This window comes from Aspergillus caelatus, assembly GCF_009193585.1.
Source record: "Aspergillus caelatus strain CBS 763.97 unplaced genomic scaffold BDV27scaffold_62, whole genome shotgun sequence".
Lineage (NCBI taxonomy): Eukaryota > Fungi > Ascomycota > Eurotiomycetes > Eurotiales > Aspergillaceae > Aspergillus > Aspergillus caelatus.
The window spans coordinates 28,477-44,108 of record NW_022475325.1 but is presented as its reverse complement, the minus strand read 5'-3'; the positions used below and the strand labels follow the sequence as shown (position 1 = coordinate 44,108).

The following is a 15,632-nucleotide window of genomic DNA, read 5'->3' as shown; positions in this document are numbered from 1 at the left end:
TATGATCTGTATCTACTACATATACATTTGCCCTGTATATGTATTACTATTCGTATGCACTCCACACATAACCACTGCACAGAGTAAACGGTCAAGTATATTTACCTAGTATGGAATAAGAGTGCCTTGTACTACTATAATTTGTTGCTGTAAGTTATTTCAACTATCTATACTCATTGTTTTCCTTGGTCACAATAACCTACGTTACCTGGTACGTAGTAAGAAGTAGGTATATACTAAGGACAGTAGTAATATTATCTTACCCCTGAACCGGCGCCCATCACCCACTCAATTAACCGCCCGAGTCTAGCGCCCACTCGTGGTCCGCATTTCCAGTTTGAGAGCTCCAACTCCTACACAATCTGCTATGTAGCAGCTTCCGCGGCAGGGTAGCAACAACACTTCAACAGCCTCAACGAGCTCTTTGCAGGGCCTCCAAGGCCACATTCAGCAGGACATCGGTTACTTACAAATTCAACATTGACCGGCGATTCTATTTCATTGCCCGTGACCATCCGTGACCACGATCCCGACGTACACTGCTGAGGCTGTGGCCATTACTACTCTCCGTAAATCTACATCACCCCCGTATACAAGCTATCACCTCCAATCACCCCGCAATTAACTACTAGGCCCTCGCAGAGTACTTTTGTCGCCGAAGTTAGTTAGCTGCACTTTTGCGCTTTCAAAACGCTTGGTCTGATCAGTCATTAAATAGCTCATGCGACGTTCCCGGTTCCTTCATCCGGTGCCACCCAAGTCTCATTGAGCGTATTTGGAGGTTTGCCGTTGAATAGACCTTACCAGCATGATCGAAACTTGACCGAACAGACAATACCCACTAAATCTCGATAACATTCGTACGCAATGGAAGCCAACCAATCCTCAACACCTTCGCCTATATCATCTGTCTCGGGGCCTGGGGAGCGACCCGGGCAGCGCATCATGCCCCGCACTTCCTCAATCGACTCTGCGATATCATCACTCTCTTCCGCCTCGCAGTCCCATAAGTCTCCATTTGATGCTGCAGCTTTGAGCCAAGCTGATATTGGGAATCTCATCGCCACTGCAGGGTCTGCCGAGGCGGTAATCATACATCTTTTGAAGGAAAAACATCATGCAGCATCTCAGAATTCGCAACTTTGGAGACTGGTTGATAAGCAAAGAACACTTATCCTTGGGTTAAATAAAGATCTTGAACGTGCTTTGAAAGAGAAAGAGCGATATAGGAAGAAGTTCAAGGAGTTACAGAGCCCTACACCTATTTTACCACCAAGCAATGAGCATCACTTACAGCATAAAGCCATCCAAAGTGAAGACAAATCTCTTGGGCAGAGGAATCCCGAGCAAGGGAAGTCGCAGTATCAAGGTGTGTCACCACCTAGCCCTAATTCTATCGGGCGAAACCTATCCTCTAGCACTATCCGATCGCAGAACGTGGCTGTACAGGATTTATCGGAAAATCTGATTAAGGAGTGTTCTACGGGTCATAAAGGCGGGCTGGATCGGCGATTAGGCTCGCAACCTCCCCCACCATCAGTGTCTTCTCAACAAGAATTAGCGGCTGCGAGCCCAAGTTCTTTGGCAAGCTCCAGCTCCCCTGTTAACGATACTATACCAGGTGAAGATAAGCAGCAAAGAGTCCCACATCCTGTGCGCAAGGCTCCACCCGCGCCCTTGAATCTTGCTCAAGGCGAACGCACTTTATTGGGCAATCCAGATATCTACGACTCTGAATCTGAGTATGAGGATATCTTGGCAGTTGATGAATTACCCGTAGAACGGGGACGAAGAAAAACGCGCGATGACGATGATCGGGAACGTGAAGCTGTCCTCGCACGGGAAATGATTGCGCTCAGTTCTTCGAGGAACAAATCTTCACATTCAACGAAGGCACCTGCAGATGATTTGTGTCGACAAGCAGCTTCAATCACTGAACAATCTGAGTCTTTGACAGCCCCTTTAAGTCCTCGCATAACTCTCGGCGATCACCCTATCACGATGGCGCCGAAAAGCCCTGGCTTGCCTGTCAGTCCAAGGCCTGAGGATCGCCCACCCAACTCTCCTTTGCCTCGGTTGCCCAGAGACATGACCAACAACATGGCTTCCTTACCGATAGCCTCAGGAAGTGGCCTTTCGGGATTGGCTCTATCACCTCATGTCAGCAAGTATCAGGCTCCCTTTAGCGCTACACATTCCTACTTGCCAATCGACGTAGTCAGTCGATCCATCCCCTCGATCGACGCCACTGTTAGAGCCGAAAGCATTAGGTCCACAGTGCCAAACACTAATGGTATTTATCGGGGATTAGTTTCAGAAGATTACCCAGGCTATCTGTTACCTCCAAATGCGCTGCCGTTGGTGCTAGTTAAGGTGTCGTCATCACGGCTCCGCCCCTCCCGAAATAGTTACTTGGCGTCTAGGCCTTCAGAAGAAGAGCCTGTTTTTACACTGAGCGTCCTTTCGCGCTCTGAAAACCTGGAGCTTTGGCGTGTGGAAAAGGTCATCGCGGCACTTCCACAACTTGATCAGCAAGTAAAACAGTTATCTAGCTACGGTGGGAAGCTACCAGACAGAACCATATTCAGTGGGCACTCCCCAGCCAAAGTGGATGCGAGGCGAGCCGCAATAAATGCATATTTCGAAGCCCTTCTCGACACGCCAATGGATGAAAAAGCGGCTTTGGTTATATGCCAGTTCCTCACGTCCGATGCCATTGAACCACGAGACGATGAAACCAGTTTGCTAAAAGGTAGTCAACACGTGAGCTCCGAAATACTACGTGGTCCAGATGGTAAGCCCAGAAAAGAAGGGTATTTAACAAAAAGGGGCAAGAATTTTGGCGGTTGGAAGGCTCGGTATTTTGTCCTGCATGGCCCCGAGTTGAGGTACCTTGAATCGCCAGGTGGTCCTCACCTAGGAACTATCAAAATTTACAATGCCCAGATTGGCAAGCAGTCGCAGGGCACAAATGGTCAAAATAATAGCCCGCCTGCACGAGCCGAAGATGACTCCGACAATCAATATCGCCACGCGTTTCTCATTCTGGAACCAAAGAAAAAGGATTCTTCGGCTCTTGTCCGACATGTTTTGTGTGCCGAAAGCGACGAAGAGAGGGATTCTTGGGTAGAGGCACTCTTGGAATATGTAGAAGGGCAGTCCGAGAACGAAGGATCAATTAGTGGATCTTTCAAGGGTCAGGCCTCTGGTACACACGTTGCCAACATAACGGTCAACCCCAAAATGCCCCCAAATGGAAACAAGAACAACAGAACAACCGACAGTTCGGATCTTGAAGGCCCCGATATAGTTCAAGGATTTAGTTATGAGGATGCTGTCCCTGCCGAACCACCAGTTTTCGGACCACCTTACGAACAACAGGTACTGAGGTCACCCACTTTCCCTCAGCTGTCACCAACCGACCCTACAAATGCAACCCAAGCAACGAACCATGTGCCAGACCCTAGCCAGTTCTCGTCTAGATTCATATCTGGACCGACAAACGGAGCTGTCATCCAGGACGCGGGAGCTTGGGGCAATAAATCGGCAACTAGTACCAAAGAAAAAAAACGTAGCATCTGGGGATTCCGCACAAGATCGTCAGTCGACCTTGCCTCACAACTACAAGCCAGTTATGACTCTCCATCAGTTCAACCACATACCCTTATCTCGGGTGATAAGAGGGACTTTGTCAGGCCAGTCTTTGGTATCCCATTGGCGGAGGCGGTGCAGTTCTGCGCGCCGCGGGGTGTCGACGTTGATTTACCTGCTGTAGTCTACCGTTGCATCGAGTACCTCAAGGCCAAGGGTGCAGAATCAGAGGAAGGGATATTTCGATTAAGTGGGTCAAACATTGTTGTCAAGGCGCTCAAAGAAAGGTTCAATACTGAAGGGGATGTGGACTTCCTCGCCGGTGACCAATATTACGATGTACATGCTGTGGCCTCGCTTTTCAAACAATATCTGCGAGAGTTGCCCACTACTGTTCTCACTCGCGAACTTCATATCAAGTTTCTGCGTGTTCTTGGTAAGCGCAGATATTGATCTGAAGTGATGTTAACGAATCTTGATGCTAACGGTTTTCGTTCCAGAACTTAATGAAAGGCAGGATAAGATCGCAGCATTCAATTCACTTGTTCACAGACTTCCGAAACCGAACTTGGCTTTACTGCGAGCATTGGTCCAGTTTTTGATTGTCATTGTGAACAACTCCGATGTCAATAAAATGACAGTCAGAAATGTTGGCATAGTTTTTGCTCCAACATTAAACATACCTGCACCTGTTTTCTCGATGTTTCTTACTGAATTTGAGTGGATCTTCGAAGACCTGCTAGGCATGCGTTCCGACAATGAGGAACTAATCATGGGTAGTCCTACATCCCCAGGAATTTCTCATTTTACGCCATGCCAGATGCTGACAGAGGTGCCGACTTTGCATACTCAAACAAATTTCCGTAAACAGGCGGATTCTCGTGACTGTGATGAATGCATAACACATCAGACGAGCTACGATCAGTCCTCTAGCAACTTCCTGGAAAGTAATAACGAGGAGCATACCAGTTCTTCCACAATGAGCAGGATGTTGACACCAAACCCTGAAGCTTCACGTTCCATCAAATCGAACAGAAGAGAAAGCTCTCTACTCTTCATGGAGGTCAATCATCTTAGATCTCCTTTTCCTTCTACGAACGATGATGATGGTGAGTAAATTCGACTATTCCTTGCTAAAGTCACGAGATTCACGATTATTAGCCTGATCGTCTGCGCTTTGTGCGCTCAGCCGGCTGCACCGAGGAGAATTTGAGCGGTCCACTTTTATATATATGTGGATGTGGGTGTGGGTGTGTTCTGCGTTTATCCCACCCGCACAATCACCTCACCTTGTCGTTGATCTTGGACATAGGCATTGCTTCAACGACCAAGGCCATCATGATTTGAACGAACTTGAAATGACTCGAACATACAGATCTGACCAGATTCAGCCAAACGCCAAAGGGGAACATCTAATACTAATGATAATTACCAGAGATAGCTCTCGCTTTTCTAATTTCACATTGCCTACATTTTCGTTTGAACTTTTCCCCACACTAGCCCGTCCTTGATTAAAACGACAGCTATCTTTTGGTCATATTCAATGCAGGGAAGGGCGGTGGTATGCTTCTATTGGTTATGACATGACTTACACATACCTATCTTCTGCCGGCTGCTTAAATCATGTTCTTGTCCTCCTTGTCCTCACCCTTCTTCGGTATCTCTCCCGACGTCTGGTTCCAATCACGTTGGAGAACAAAATTCAAAGTGTTATATACCCATCCGTTATATACTTACATCAATACGTCTTAGCAATTTCAATCAATGCAAAGTTTCTGCTGCCTTAGCTAGATTTATATAGGTGTGTGAAGTTTGATCAGAGCCCAATCAACCCACTTATGCTGCTCTTCAATTGATTGTCGCTGTCAACGGTGATCGTAGTACAAATACATTAACCAGGCTAGCAGGGACCAGAAAAATACTCATTACGTAGTTTTGTAGCGCCTCAGAACCTTTTCGAGCGTTCACCTCTCCAAAACCCCATCAATTCACCGTTTTCTTTGACCCAGTCTCGAACACTGTCCACCAGAGCCTTTGCCATGCCCTTGTTCTTGGATTTCCCATCTGAAGTCAAAGTATTGCGAGCAAACCCTGGAGTTGAAACATGATCACCAGTAGCATATTCGGACCCTATGCTGGGCAAGACATTTTCCCCTGCACTGAGGCTAACAAAGAGGGCAAAAGGGACCAGCCAAACACAAAGCCCAAAATAAGATGCAACTTCAGTGAAAGTCGGCATGTCCTCCGCATTGATTTGGTATGGTTGGCGCCAGCTGGATGCAGCTCGCGATGCAGGTAGAGGTTTCGAGAAATGACGGAACCAGAGCCAATGGTTTAGACCAACAAGGACACAGGACAGAATGAAAAAAGGATCCGATAGCTTGACGATGGGGAAGCGTCTTAAATTACTTGCATAGACGATGTGCGAGCCGATGCCGAGAAGGGATAGAGAGAAAGGAAACCGGTCAAACACGAATAGGAGGATCTGGATGAGGATAATGCTGTATATCAACCGAGTCAAAAGGCGACGGGCGAGAACAGTGTGTTCTTCTACGAGTTCCGACATATAGTAGAGCCCAGAAGCTACAGATTCGTCAGTCCAATGCATCTCGGTACGATCGAAGGCGCTTATTAGCAATTGAGCCGTAACCCAGCTGTATGGGTTTATTTCGCTTCACATTCACTGGCAAGATATCCTAACATGGCAGCTCCTAGCCGCCGGTTATGGGGCAACACGCATATCTTACCTATGGCCAAAGTAAGAAATGAGAACCCCACAATAACTCCCAGATATCCCAGTAAGGGTAGGATCCACATTTTGGAGAGCTGAAAGTATCAGTCTAGCTCCAGTTGTTATATTAGATGTTCTGAGGTTTAGGAAGCGGACAAATGAAGCCAGGCGATCGTAAGTCATCCGATGATGGAAGTCAATTGGATTATGATATATGAGCCGATAGAGGGGCAAACTGATGGATGTTAGGTGATTTGAATGACTCGCGGTCAATGATTTATGGAGTACCACATATGTTGATACTTTCATGCCTCAGGCTTCAATAGACCGTACAAGGCACCTTTTCCCCTCCGGCAGAAAGAGATGGGCCGGGAAGAAAAATAAGAAAAGGAAAGATAGGAAAGAAGGAAGCCCCAAAAAGGGAAAACAGCAAGGGTCTAAATCAAGTCGCTTTAGTTTTGTCCTTCAACTCTTTTCTTTTGGGCTTATGTCTCAGCCTTATTAAGATTTTCTTTTGAACATTTCGGCCTCAACCTTTCGACTGAAAATAAGGCATACGTTCTAAAGCACTTCGCTAAGAAAAGGAGACTTTAATTTAAGGTAGCAGCTATGTCACGTCCGGAGGATGTCTTGTAAGATCCCCAAACCGAAGAAACTGCACAGGTATCTTACCAACTATTCGTTTGTCTCTGACTAAAGGCCCCCTGATCTCTTCTACGACGACAATGAATCTCGCAAATATACCACGTCCTCGCGAATTCGTAACATACAATCTGATATGACCAATCGGGCACTTGAACTTCTTGACCTTCGATCTCCGTCATTGATTCTGGATATTGGCTGTGGCTCTGGACTTTCCGGCGAAATTCTTTCTGCAGTGCCCCCTGAACATGGGGGACCTCATACCTGGATGGGCATGGATATCTCACCTAGCATGCTTGATATCGCCCTTCAACGGGATGTAGAAGGTGATTTGTTTCTTGCTGATATCGGACAAGGAGTACCATTTCGCCCAGGCACATTTGATGCAGCTATCAGTATCAGTGCCATCCAGTGGCTCTGCAACGCCGAAACGAGTGATGTTAGTCCTGAAGGACGCCTGCGGCGTTTTTTCGAAGGGCTTTATGCTAGCCTACGGCGTGGGGGCCGTGCTGTTTGTCAGTTCTATCCTAAAAATGATGCACAGCGAAATATGATCAGCGGTGCTGCCATCAAGGCTGGTTTCGGAGCTGGCATCCTAGAGGATGATCCCGGGACAAAGAACAGCAAGCTGTACCTGGTTTTGACTGTCGGTGGCGGTGGTCTGCAAGGTGATATTACAGGCGTTGTGAATGGAATGGATGATGTTAATATCTTGGATGCCAGAAGAAAGGCAATGGAGAATGGGAAAATGCAACTGCCGCGAAAAGGCGATAAGGCTTGGATTATGCGAAAAAAGGAACAAATGGAGAGAAAGGGCAAGGTTGTGAAACAGAATTCTAGGTACACTGGTAGGAAGCGGCGTCCAGCTTTCTAATTATACGACCATGGTTGGCTTCCTGTGCTTGATCAAGTCGATATCTCTTTGGTGCTTGGGTTCATTGCGCAGGAAACGGAAAACAACGAGGCAGAAGAGAGCCATGGCCACAAACGACATGGATATGATTATCGCGTTGTGACCCTTTCCCTCCAGGCGCAGGTCCATTTACAGCAGGTATTATCCTAAAGACAGCTACCCTTCTGGGTCCTTAAGAGCTTCATGATCTATGGGCATATACCTTGCAGTGGTATTCTCCTCTTGCCAAATTGGGTTGGTTCTTAGCCAAAACCCGCTACACCGAAGAGGTGCGTGCCCTAAAATGAGCGACGCGAGGATGGCTTCCCCATTCAAGCTTGTGGGATATCAGATGGAGCTATCCTGCTGATGGATAATTAAAGCGAAATTTCTTCTATTTTCAAAACCTAGTATGTAATTTTACACATCCTAGCTCCGCAAATTTGTGATAAGCTTCAATTGTGGTTAGGACGCCTTCGATGTCGCTTCAGCGAAAGATAATACACAGTAAAGACATAAACCCAGAGAGCCAGCATGGCATTCACTGAGTAATCTACTGGCTTATACAAGCTTTCATTATCGTGAGAACAGCGATTAAGCCGGGCAAGGTCCCGCAGTTTACAGAGCGGCCTCCATTTTGTCCAGAACGGCCCTAGTGAACTCATGGGTGGTGGCCTGACCACCCATGTCACGGGTTCTCGTTTTACTAAAGGAAATTGTCAGTAAGGGAGCAAGGCATCCCATAAACGGGTCAGACTACTCACCCTTCACCGATGACATCGTACACAGCCTTGGAGATTCTGTTTGCGTGATCATCCAAGCCGAGGTGGCGCAGAAGCATAGACCCAGAGAGGATCATAGCACTGGGGTTCGCCTGGTCCTTACCCTTGATATCGAGCCCGACGTGACGGCAACCGGGTTCAAACACAGCAACGTCGCGACCCATGTTGCAGCCAGGGACAACGCCTGGTCCGCCAACAAGAGCTGCACCGACATTGGAAAGAATTCCGCCGTACAGATTGGGCATGACCATGACGTCAAACTGCTGGGGCCGGGACACAGCCTGCATGGATGCATTGTCAACGATCATATCGTTAACCTCCAGAGTCGGATAGTTCTCGGCGACTTTGTGGAAAGTGCTACGGAACAGACCATCGGCCAATTTCATGATGTTCGCCTTGTGAATACAGGTAACCTTCTTCCTGTTATTTGCCAGGGCAAAGCCGAAAGCAAATTTAGAGATACGCTCAGATTTCGCACGAGTGATGATTTTCAGCGACTCAACGACACCCTGAACAGACTGATGTTCAAGGCCAGAGTATTCTCCCTCGGTGTTCTCACGGATGATGCAAAGGTCGACATTCTCATGGCGCGTCTTGTAGCCCGGGATGTTTTTAATCAGAACAATCGAGGCAAAGATATCAAGCTCCTGTCGGAGAGCAACGTTGAATGATTGGTGGCCGGAGCGCTCAACGGGAGTGAAGAGGATACCCTTGAGACCCAGCTTGTTGCGGCGAAGGGAAGCGATAGATTCCTTAAAAAGTTCTTCCGAATGTTTGTTGCCCGCGTCAACACCACTAACATCTACCTGCTCCCACTCAATGGGCACATTGTCGGCTTTAAAAATGGTCTTGACCGATTCAGCAACTTCAGCACCAATTCCATCACCTTTGCTCAAAAAAAAAAAAGTAGGTGTTAGCAGGTTTATAGGCGATTCCAATGGGTATTTGAGCATGTATATATACCTGGGATGAGCGTGACAGTGTATTTGCCACCATACTTGGTCGGCTTGAAGATGTCCGACTGAACGCTAGCAAAGGCTAAAACTCGCGAGTCAACCATACGATCCATCTAAAACCAGCCATACGGAGAAGATATAGACGACATACATCTTGCTGCCAAGGGGGAGCGGACGGTGGGAGCTGTCACTGCAGCGCGACGGAGGAAAGACTGTCATGATGCAAGTTAGCGAACGAAGAAAATGGTTGGGATATCACATGATATAATGACATATCAGGGTGGTAATTCCGGGGGAAAAAAGAAATTGACGAGGTGTGCGAATCGGGAGTGCACCAGAACTGAAGAGCATGAGGGGAGAAAAGGGATTGGAGGGGGGAGGGAAAAAAAGAAAATAGAGCCTGTTCCAGTTTCTATCGGGCAGAAGGAAGATACAAGGGTGACCCATGAACAAAGAACACAATTCGAAGTCAGCCATTGATCGGGTATGTGTAGATACTTACTTGCGCGGGCTGCGCTGTCCTTAGGGAGAACATCTTAACAATGAACCAGGGGGGGAGCGGGAGGGAGAGGAGAGAAACGAAAAGCGAATCTAGCTAGAGTAGAGAAAAAGGCGTGCAGAGGGAAGAGAGACGGAGGACGGGAAAGAAAGGCCAAGGCTAAGGACAGGGAGTGCACGAGACGCCGGAAAAAACGGCGGATCGTCTCGGCATCCATTGAAAGCCAAGGATAAGAATGATCCGGGCCGATCTTATCTTTAGGGTCCATCACTCAATTAATCTATAATCAATCAACCAGCCCAATTACGTTCTATAAAACCGCTTAAACCATGATTGATGCATTCTTCGGTCTCTGGATTGTTCCAATCAGGTTTTTTTTTTAAAACATTTTGCCGAAAGTAACTAAGTTTTCTTCTTCATTATTCTCAGGTTTAGTACAAAGATCGTATTGATATTCCTGAACCTTTTCCGTTCTTTGTGTTGACTAAAGAGGAAAACAAACGACTTAGCAAACCCATCCCCACTTCAAGTTTTAACTTGTTCCGCTACTTTGGTATTCATTGTTCTCAATCTGATATACCGACTTTTCCCCTTTGGAATATCAATCAGGGTCTCTCTTGTAGTAGTCATATCAGTTCATCTAGGAAGTTATCCCTTATTGATGACTTCTTCTGGCTATGAATAACCTTTCATAGGGGGACAAAAAAAAGGCTATATACCTAATGGTCCAATCTAGCAACTAGACTATTCCGAAGTGTTATTGGAAAGAATGGAACAACCCATTCGTTATCGGTCTGGTTGCAGGAAAGGCCAGTGTTTGAACCACTGTGGATGCGCAATACACTTCTCACTGTGATGTACAAAAGAAACATTCAATTAGGGCTCAATCAGGTTGCCGCTTCAGTCTGCAGAAGTTTATTGTATACAAGTCCTGCCTATTCTAGGCTTAATCAAGCGGAGGGGGGGGTTCATAACATATGATACTATTCGTTTCCCTCTGAGATGCATAAGCCTAATTGCTCCCATCTCTATTGCGGGTCTTATTGAACATACCGTTGATCTCCTATTCAATAAGTTCTATTCAGGGTTGTGGTGCTTTGTCTTTGATGTCGTCTTGCATTTCCTCTTCCACATGTGAATAAGGCAATTTCTCCATCGAGAATACAACCCCATGAGTTCAATCAGTAAGGTGTCTCGCCTTGTCAGCTTCCAAGATCTTATATAATTGACATTATTCTTGCCCGTCTCATATCAAGATCAAGAACCTCGACTCTCACAACTTTCAACCAACTCAATCTAAACTGCCTATCAACCTTCTGATCAGAAAGTCTCTCGGTTATCAAAGATGAAGCTTATTTCTGTCGTCGTTGCCGCTCTTGCAGCCACCAGTGTGCAGGCCGGAGTTTTACAGAAATGGTGCGCACTGCCTGCTCAGGGCTGCTACATGTTGAAACGTGCTGCCGACGCCAGTGGAGACGTTCGACGTTCTGCTGAGGCCCTTGCTGAGGCCATGCCTGATGCAGAAGCATTAGCCAAGTGGTGTGCCCTGCCTGGTCAGGGATGTCTCAAAGCTAAGCGGGCTGCTGAGGCTGTTGAAGACGCCAGACGTTCTGCCGATGCCCTTGCAGATGCTATGGCAGATCTTGAGGAGTACTAGGAAGGTTAGTAAATCCATTATCTTTGAATTGCAAACGTTAGCCCTAGTAGATTCTGACGGTGTTCGCATTAGGTCGACACTCCCAGGAGCCGTGTCTTTCTTAGGATATGTGAGACTGGAGATTTGTATGTGGCAAATATCTCTGCGAATTTATGGCCGAGTCACTCTTTCCAATGAACTACTTACGGTCATCATTACTTCCTCCTTTCTGATGCTTACATCGCTTGAGCACCCTTAGTTGATGGTGCATGTGTGGGCGAGGGAGACTATAAAAGGGGGGGAGGGGAAAAAAAAGAAAAGAAAAAGGAGGAGAGACGGAGGCAAGTGAGAGTAGGACCCCTTAATATGGGACAGCAGCTATATATGAGCCGTCACAACAATCAGTTACTATAGTTATATCTGTTATCCGTTTGCCACCCGTTTCTTCTACGGCTCATTCGGTTTTCTCTCACCAAAGATCTCCAGTAAAAGCACGGCTACTCAAACCCGCCCTACTTTTTTTGTATATCATTCGTCCTTGCCCTTTGCGACTTCTACTATAAGCCTGACCAAAACCCCGCACATAATAAAAACAGCGTTACTCACCGCCTGGCGTGGAGTAAGTCGACATCCACTACTCCGTAGGGATAATCGAATCCTTTACAAAGACTTAGAATAATACCGTATATGAAACAACAGCAAGCGATCTAATAAGGACGAATTTAACCTTCTACCCAATCACAACCCCGAGAAGCCTGAATTTACGCAAGCCGTCTAGGTTGTAGAAGACCACAGCCTCATACCAATTCATCTCCCAAAAGTGCCATACTTGTGAAAGCGTGTGCCCGGCAGGCGCGTTTTCCACTGGGTCAAAAGGTCACTATGATCAGACCCTACGGTCTGATCTGCCGGCATCGCACCTTATATAGCCACGCCGTGACAGTACTGATATTCAGGCGTATCTGACTGGGAGCGTTCCCACCATCGATGGCCCTGAGCCCTGTAGATGGGGTCGTTTGCCAGCTTATATGGTGAGCCCGTTGTTGGCTCATTCACCACAGGCGCGATCTTAGATGCAGAAAGCTCGTAGTCTTTCTGTGCAAGAACCTCATAGCCGGAAATCATATACGGCTCGGCATACTGGTGTCCATCGCCATCGTTACCTTCATCGCGCACTGAGTCACACATATCCAGATCATCAGTATAATCCGTATGAGTTGGTTGGTTTGAAATCCCTGCATTGATCGCTGGCCCCCCTGAAGGATATGCACACAGCTCGGAGTTCGACTGATTCATCTGCTCCATCCTTGGGTTGCTAGATGCATCGTTAGACTCTGGGAAAATTCTCCAGATCTGGACCAAGCGTGATTGTTGCTCCGGCATTGCATTCTCAAATAGCTGTAGCTGTGTGGGAGTCAGGGATGATGGGTTAATGCTCTGTAGCCTCAACATCTCATGTGCCGAGTTTGGAGTCACATTAGGGCCCAAGGACTCATAATTCTCTGGTGATCCTGCTGAAACTGTGCAGCGGGCCACATGCGAGGAGTGATGATAATGCTGGGAGATACTGTGCGCGACGGATGCATGGGTGGACGGTGGCATCTCCTGACTTCCAGACAATATCGGTATATCCATACGCATTTGCCTGGAGAAGAGTGTCACGAGGTCTTCTTGCATTTGCAGATTACCTTCGGATGCCGACAAGCCACACTGTACGACTGCTAGTCAGGAACTCCCCGAACAGGAAAAGTAAGAGCGAGAGCCATCTACCTGGCTACAATGAAAGTCATCGGCAAAAGCAGCAAGCGCACTAGTGTTGTGCGACACTTGCCCACAAAATGAGCAGGTATAAGATGTAGATAAAGACATGGTTTGGGGCATCTAGAGATAAAAAAGAAATTGAGAAATGAGTCGTACAATATGAAGTTGTGACAGGAACTACAATAGTAGGAAAGGTTCATAGGCGATATATGCGACAGAAGCAGTCCAAAGAAGTAGAATTCCACACGGAGTGAGAAGTTCCATTATAAGCGCTTGAACATGCTGGAAAGAGGGGCGGCATGAACCTCTTGGATGGAAGATGCTACTACTTGAGCGTAGACTGCCACCGGCTAAGGACTGACACAGATGCCCAAAGATGCGGGCAGATTGGGCACTTATAGCGGGCGAATTACCCTGGCGACTAAGTTGAGACTAGACTAAGTCGTGGGATTTTACTGGCGCCACTTTACATCCAGACCAAAACCAATAGGAAGTCCAAGTAGGTATACAGCAAGTTACGAAATGGAGCGGCATAATTATACTGTGAGTTCGAGGATGTTCTTCTGTATCATGTGACTCTAGAATACCTACTAGTGAGTAGGCAGAAACCCCGTGACGCGGAGCTAGGGGCGGTCATACATACGTACATACCGGCTGTAGTTACTACCTTGCTTATCATTAGGAGCTTCCAACATCACTTCTCGCTACACTTGCTCCGTGACTATTTCTATCAGATTGTTGTTTCACATATTACTTGTTGGTTTTCCACTCTAGAAAGAAAGCAGTGATTGCCCTTGTCTTGTGACGAACGAAACTAGTGAAGACCATGGTTCGTTTCTGTTTCCAACTACGCGAAGGTTTCTAAACACTCACTAACATCATCATAACACAGACGTCCATCGGTACTGGTTATGACCTTTCTAATTCGGTCTTCTCACCAGATGGCCGCAACTTTCAGGTAGCTAATAGGCCAAGATTTCCCATAGTTTGACAAGTCACTAAGTCAACTATATCAATAGGTGGAATATGCAGCTAAAGCGGTTGAAAATGGAGGAACAGCCATTGGTATAAGATGCAAGGACGGTGTCGTGCTAGCTGTCGAGAAGATCATTACTAGCAAGCTTCTGAAGCCGGGTGCAAATAAGAGAATAGCAACAGTCGATCGACACGTTGGTATTGTATGTCACGGCCCAACTTCGACCGGTGTGGGAATAACCCATGCCGTGCTCATTAGCCTCTTTACTGATATGCGTGGATGGAAATAAATAGGTCTCTGCCGGTCTAGTCCCAGACGGTCGACACTTTGTTTCCCGTGCCAGAGATGAGGCTGCGTCGTGGAGAAGCGTATACAAGGGCCCTATTCCAGTGTCTGCTCTGTCGAATCGCCTGGGCAGCTACGTACAAGCTTATACCCTCTACTCCAGTGTACGACCTTTTGGTGTGACTGCTATTGTGGGCGGCTGGGATTCTGAAGCCGAGCTTGCCGTCGACGGTCAAGTCGGCAGTGGGCCTAAATCAGGCTCTGGGGGTAAGGTTGATGGGGCTAGGGCTGGAGGACCAGGCTTATACATGATTGAGCCAAGTGGGCTGTACTGGGTAAGGCAGACATCAACAATCCCAAACTAGCTACTGCGCGCTGACTGCTGCTTCGAAGGGTTACTATGGTGCCGCTACCGGGAAGGGGAGACAGGCTGCTAAGGCTGAACTTGAGAAGTTAGATCTAAGTTCGGGTAACCTGAGTTTGGTTGATGCCGTAAAAGAGGCAGCTCGAATCATCTACGTCGCGCACGAGGACAGCAAGGACAAAGATTTCGAGTTAGAAATGTCTTGGATTAGCTCACTAGACGGGCCAACCCATGGTAGGCATGAAGAAGTACCCCAACAACTTCTCGAAGAAGCAGAAAAGGCGGCAAAGAGATCTCTAGAAGGTGAAGACGAGGAGGAAGAGGAAGTAGCAAAGGATAGCACCAACCAAGGCGAGCGGATGGAGGAGTAGAATGAGCAAACCAAAGACGGAATCTAAGAATATCCTAATACAAGCATTTTTCATTTCCAGCAAGTCGTCAATCCAGTATAATGTTGCGCATACATAGTAAGTCCTATACCTCTGACCATGAGGGCCTGCTACTAAAATACTAACTT

The 15,632-nt window shown here is 47.2% G+C and overlaps 7 protein-coding genes across 7 annotated transcripts; 4 read left to right on the top strand and 3 right to left on the bottom strand.

Annotated features, from left to right (window-relative positions):
- Positions 1 to 723: 723 nt before the first annotated feature.
- On the top strand, positions 724 to 4,966 carry BDV27DRAFT_99579 (GTPase-activating protein BEM3). Its single transcript, XM_032078161.1, has 3 exons — positions 724 to 4,027; positions 4,092 to 4,700; positions 4,753 to 4,966. The coding sequence occupies exons 1-3, from the start codon at positions 868 to 870 to the stop codon at positions 4,755 to 4,757; spliced, it is 3,774 nt and encodes a 1,257-aa protein (XP_031928858.1). The 5' UTR covers positions 724 to 867; the 3' UTR covers positions 4,758 to 4,966.
- A 401-nt stretch (positions 4,967 to 5,367) lies between these two features.
- Positions 5,368 to 6,708, bottom strand: BDV27DRAFT_126212 (uncharacterized protein). Its single transcript, XM_032066500.1, has 2 exons — positions 6,339 to 6,708; positions 5,368 to 6,174 (listed from the first exon to the last, which is right to left on the bottom strand). The coding sequence occupies exons 1-2, from the start codon at positions 6,406 to 6,408 to the stop codon at positions 5,537 to 5,539; spliced, it is 708 nt and encodes a 235-aa protein (XP_031928857.1). The 5' UTR covers positions 6,409 to 6,708; the 3' UTR covers positions 5,368 to 5,536.
- A 20-nt stretch (positions 6,709 to 6,728) lies between these two features.
- Positions 6,729 to 7,953, top strand: BDV27DRAFT_99548 (18S rRNA methyltransferase BUD23). The gene is made up of 2 exons (XM_032078160.1): positions 6,729 to 6,954; positions 7,022 to 7,953. Exons 1-2 carry the CDS (start codon positions 6,932 to 6,934, stop codon positions 7,836 to 7,838), a joined length of 840 nt encoding a protein of 279 aa, XP_031928856.1. The 5' UTR covers positions 6,729 to 6,931; the 3' UTR covers positions 7,839 to 7,953.
- A 299-nt stretch (positions 7,954 to 8,252) lies between these two features.
- Positions 8,253 to 10,297, bottom strand: BDV27DRAFT_126208 (isocitrate dehydrogenase (NAD(+)) IDH1). The gene is made up of 5 exons (XM_032066499.1): positions 10,097 to 10,297; positions 9,746 to 9,806; positions 9,602 to 9,676; positions 8,621 to 9,524; positions 8,253 to 8,562 (listed from the first exon to the last, which is right to left on the bottom strand). Exons 1-5 carry the CDS (start codon positions 10,127 to 10,129, stop codon positions 8,475 to 8,477), a joined length of 1,161 nt encoding a protein of 386 aa, XP_031928855.1. The 5' UTR covers positions 10,130 to 10,297; the 3' UTR covers positions 8,253 to 8,474.
- Positions 10,298 to 11,438: 1,141 nt separating this feature from the next.
- Positions 11,439 to 11,750, top strand: BDV27DRAFT_156542 (mating alpha-pheromone PpgA; the record flags this gene model as incomplete). The annotated part of the gene is made up of 1 exon (XM_032072353.1): positions 11,439 to 11,750. The coding sequence occupies one exon, from the start codon at positions 11,439 to 11,441 to the stop codon at positions 11,748 to 11,750; it is 312 nt and encodes a 103-aa protein (XP_031928854.1).
- Positions 11,751 to 11,972: 222 nt separating this feature from the next.
- BDV27DRAFT_126201 (uncharacterized protein) lies at positions 11,973 to 13,973 on the bottom strand. Its single transcript, XM_032066498.1, has 2 exons — positions 13,500 to 13,973; positions 11,973 to 13,439 (listed from the first exon to the last, which is right to left on the bottom strand). The coding sequence occupies exons 1-2, from the start codon at positions 13,608 to 13,610 to the stop codon at positions 12,651 to 12,653; spliced, it is 900 nt and encodes a 299-aa protein (XP_031928853.1). The 5' UTR covers positions 13,611 to 13,973; the 3' UTR covers positions 11,973 to 12,650.
- An 83-nt stretch (positions 13,974 to 14,056) lies between these two features.
- On the top strand, positions 14,057 to 15,545 carry BDV27DRAFT_126199 (proteasome core particle subunit alpha 7). Its single transcript, XM_032066497.1, has 5 exons — positions 14,057 to 14,319; positions 14,383 to 14,448; positions 14,510 to 14,668; positions 14,760 to 15,086; positions 15,145 to 15,545. The coding sequence occupies exons 1-5, from the start codon at positions 14,317 to 14,319 to the stop codon at positions 15,484 to 15,486; spliced, it is 897 nt and encodes a 298-aa protein (XP_031928852.1). The 5' UTR covers positions 14,057 to 14,316; the 3' UTR covers positions 15,487 to 15,545.
- The last annotated feature ends 87 nt before the right edge of the window (positions 15,546 to 15,632 follow it).

What these genes read in the sequence shown, in the direction of transcription:
- BDV27DRAFT_126212 (XM_032066500.1), bottom strand. Translation starts at nt 6,408, where the DNA reads ATGTGGATCCTACCCTTACTGGGATATCTGGGAGTTATTGTGGGGTTC. An exon ending in ATTTCTTACTTTGGCCATAG is followed by an intron (nt 6,175 to 6,338) that starts GTAAGATATGCG and finishes ACGAATCTGTAG; the next exon opens with CTTCTGGGCTCTACTATATG.
- BDV27DRAFT_126199 (XM_032066497.1), top strand. An exon ending in TCGATCGACACGTTGGTATT is followed by an intron (nt 14,669 to 14,759) that starts GTATGTCACGGC and finishes GGAAATAAATAG; the next exon opens with GTCTCTGCCGGTCTAGTCCC. An exon ending in AGCCAAGTGGGCTGTACTGG is followed by an intron (nt 15,087 to 15,144) that starts GTAAGGCAGACA and finishes GCTGCTTCGAAG; the next exon opens with GGTTACTATGGTGCCGCTAC.
- BDV27DRAFT_126201 (XM_032066498.1), bottom strand. Translation starts at nt 13,610, where the DNA reads ATGCCCCAAACCATGTCTTTATCTACATCTTATACCTGCTCATTTTGT. An exon ending in ATGACTTTCATTGTAGCCAG is followed by an intron (nt 13,440 to 13,499) that starts GTAGATGGCTCT and finishes GCAGTCGTACAG; the next exon opens with TGTGGCTTGTCGGCATCCGA.
- BDV27DRAFT_99548 (XM_032078160.1), top strand. Translation starts at nt 6,932, where the DNA reads ATGTCACGTCCGGAGGATGTCTT. An exon ending in TCACGTCCGGAGGATGTCTT is followed by an intron (nt 6,955 to 7,021) that starts GTAAGATCCCCA and finishes CTCTGACTAAAG; the next exon opens with GCCCCCTGATCTCTTCTACG.
- BDV27DRAFT_126208 (XM_032066499.1), bottom strand. Translation starts at nt 10,129, where the DNA reads ATGTTCTCCCTAAGGACAGCGCAGCCCGCGCAA. An exon ending in GGACAGCGCAGCCCGCGCAA is followed by an intron (nt 9,807 to 10,096) that starts GTAAGTATCTAC and finishes GCATCATGACAG; the next exon opens with TCTTTCCTCCGTCGCGCTGC. An exon ending in CTCCCCCTTGGCAGCAAGAT is followed by an intron (nt 9,677 to 9,745) that starts GTATGTCGTCTA and finishes CGCGAGTTTTAG; the next exon opens with CCTTTGCTAGCGTTCAGTCG.
- BDV27DRAFT_99579 (XM_032078161.1), top strand. Translation starts at nt 868, where the DNA reads ATGGAAGCCAACCAATCCTCAACACCTTCGCCTATATCATCTGTCTCG. An exon ending in CAAGTTTCTGCGTGTTCTTG is followed by an intron (nt 4,028 to 4,091) that starts GTAAGCGCAGAT and finishes TTTTCGTTCCAG; the next exon opens with AACTTAATGAAAGGCAGGAT.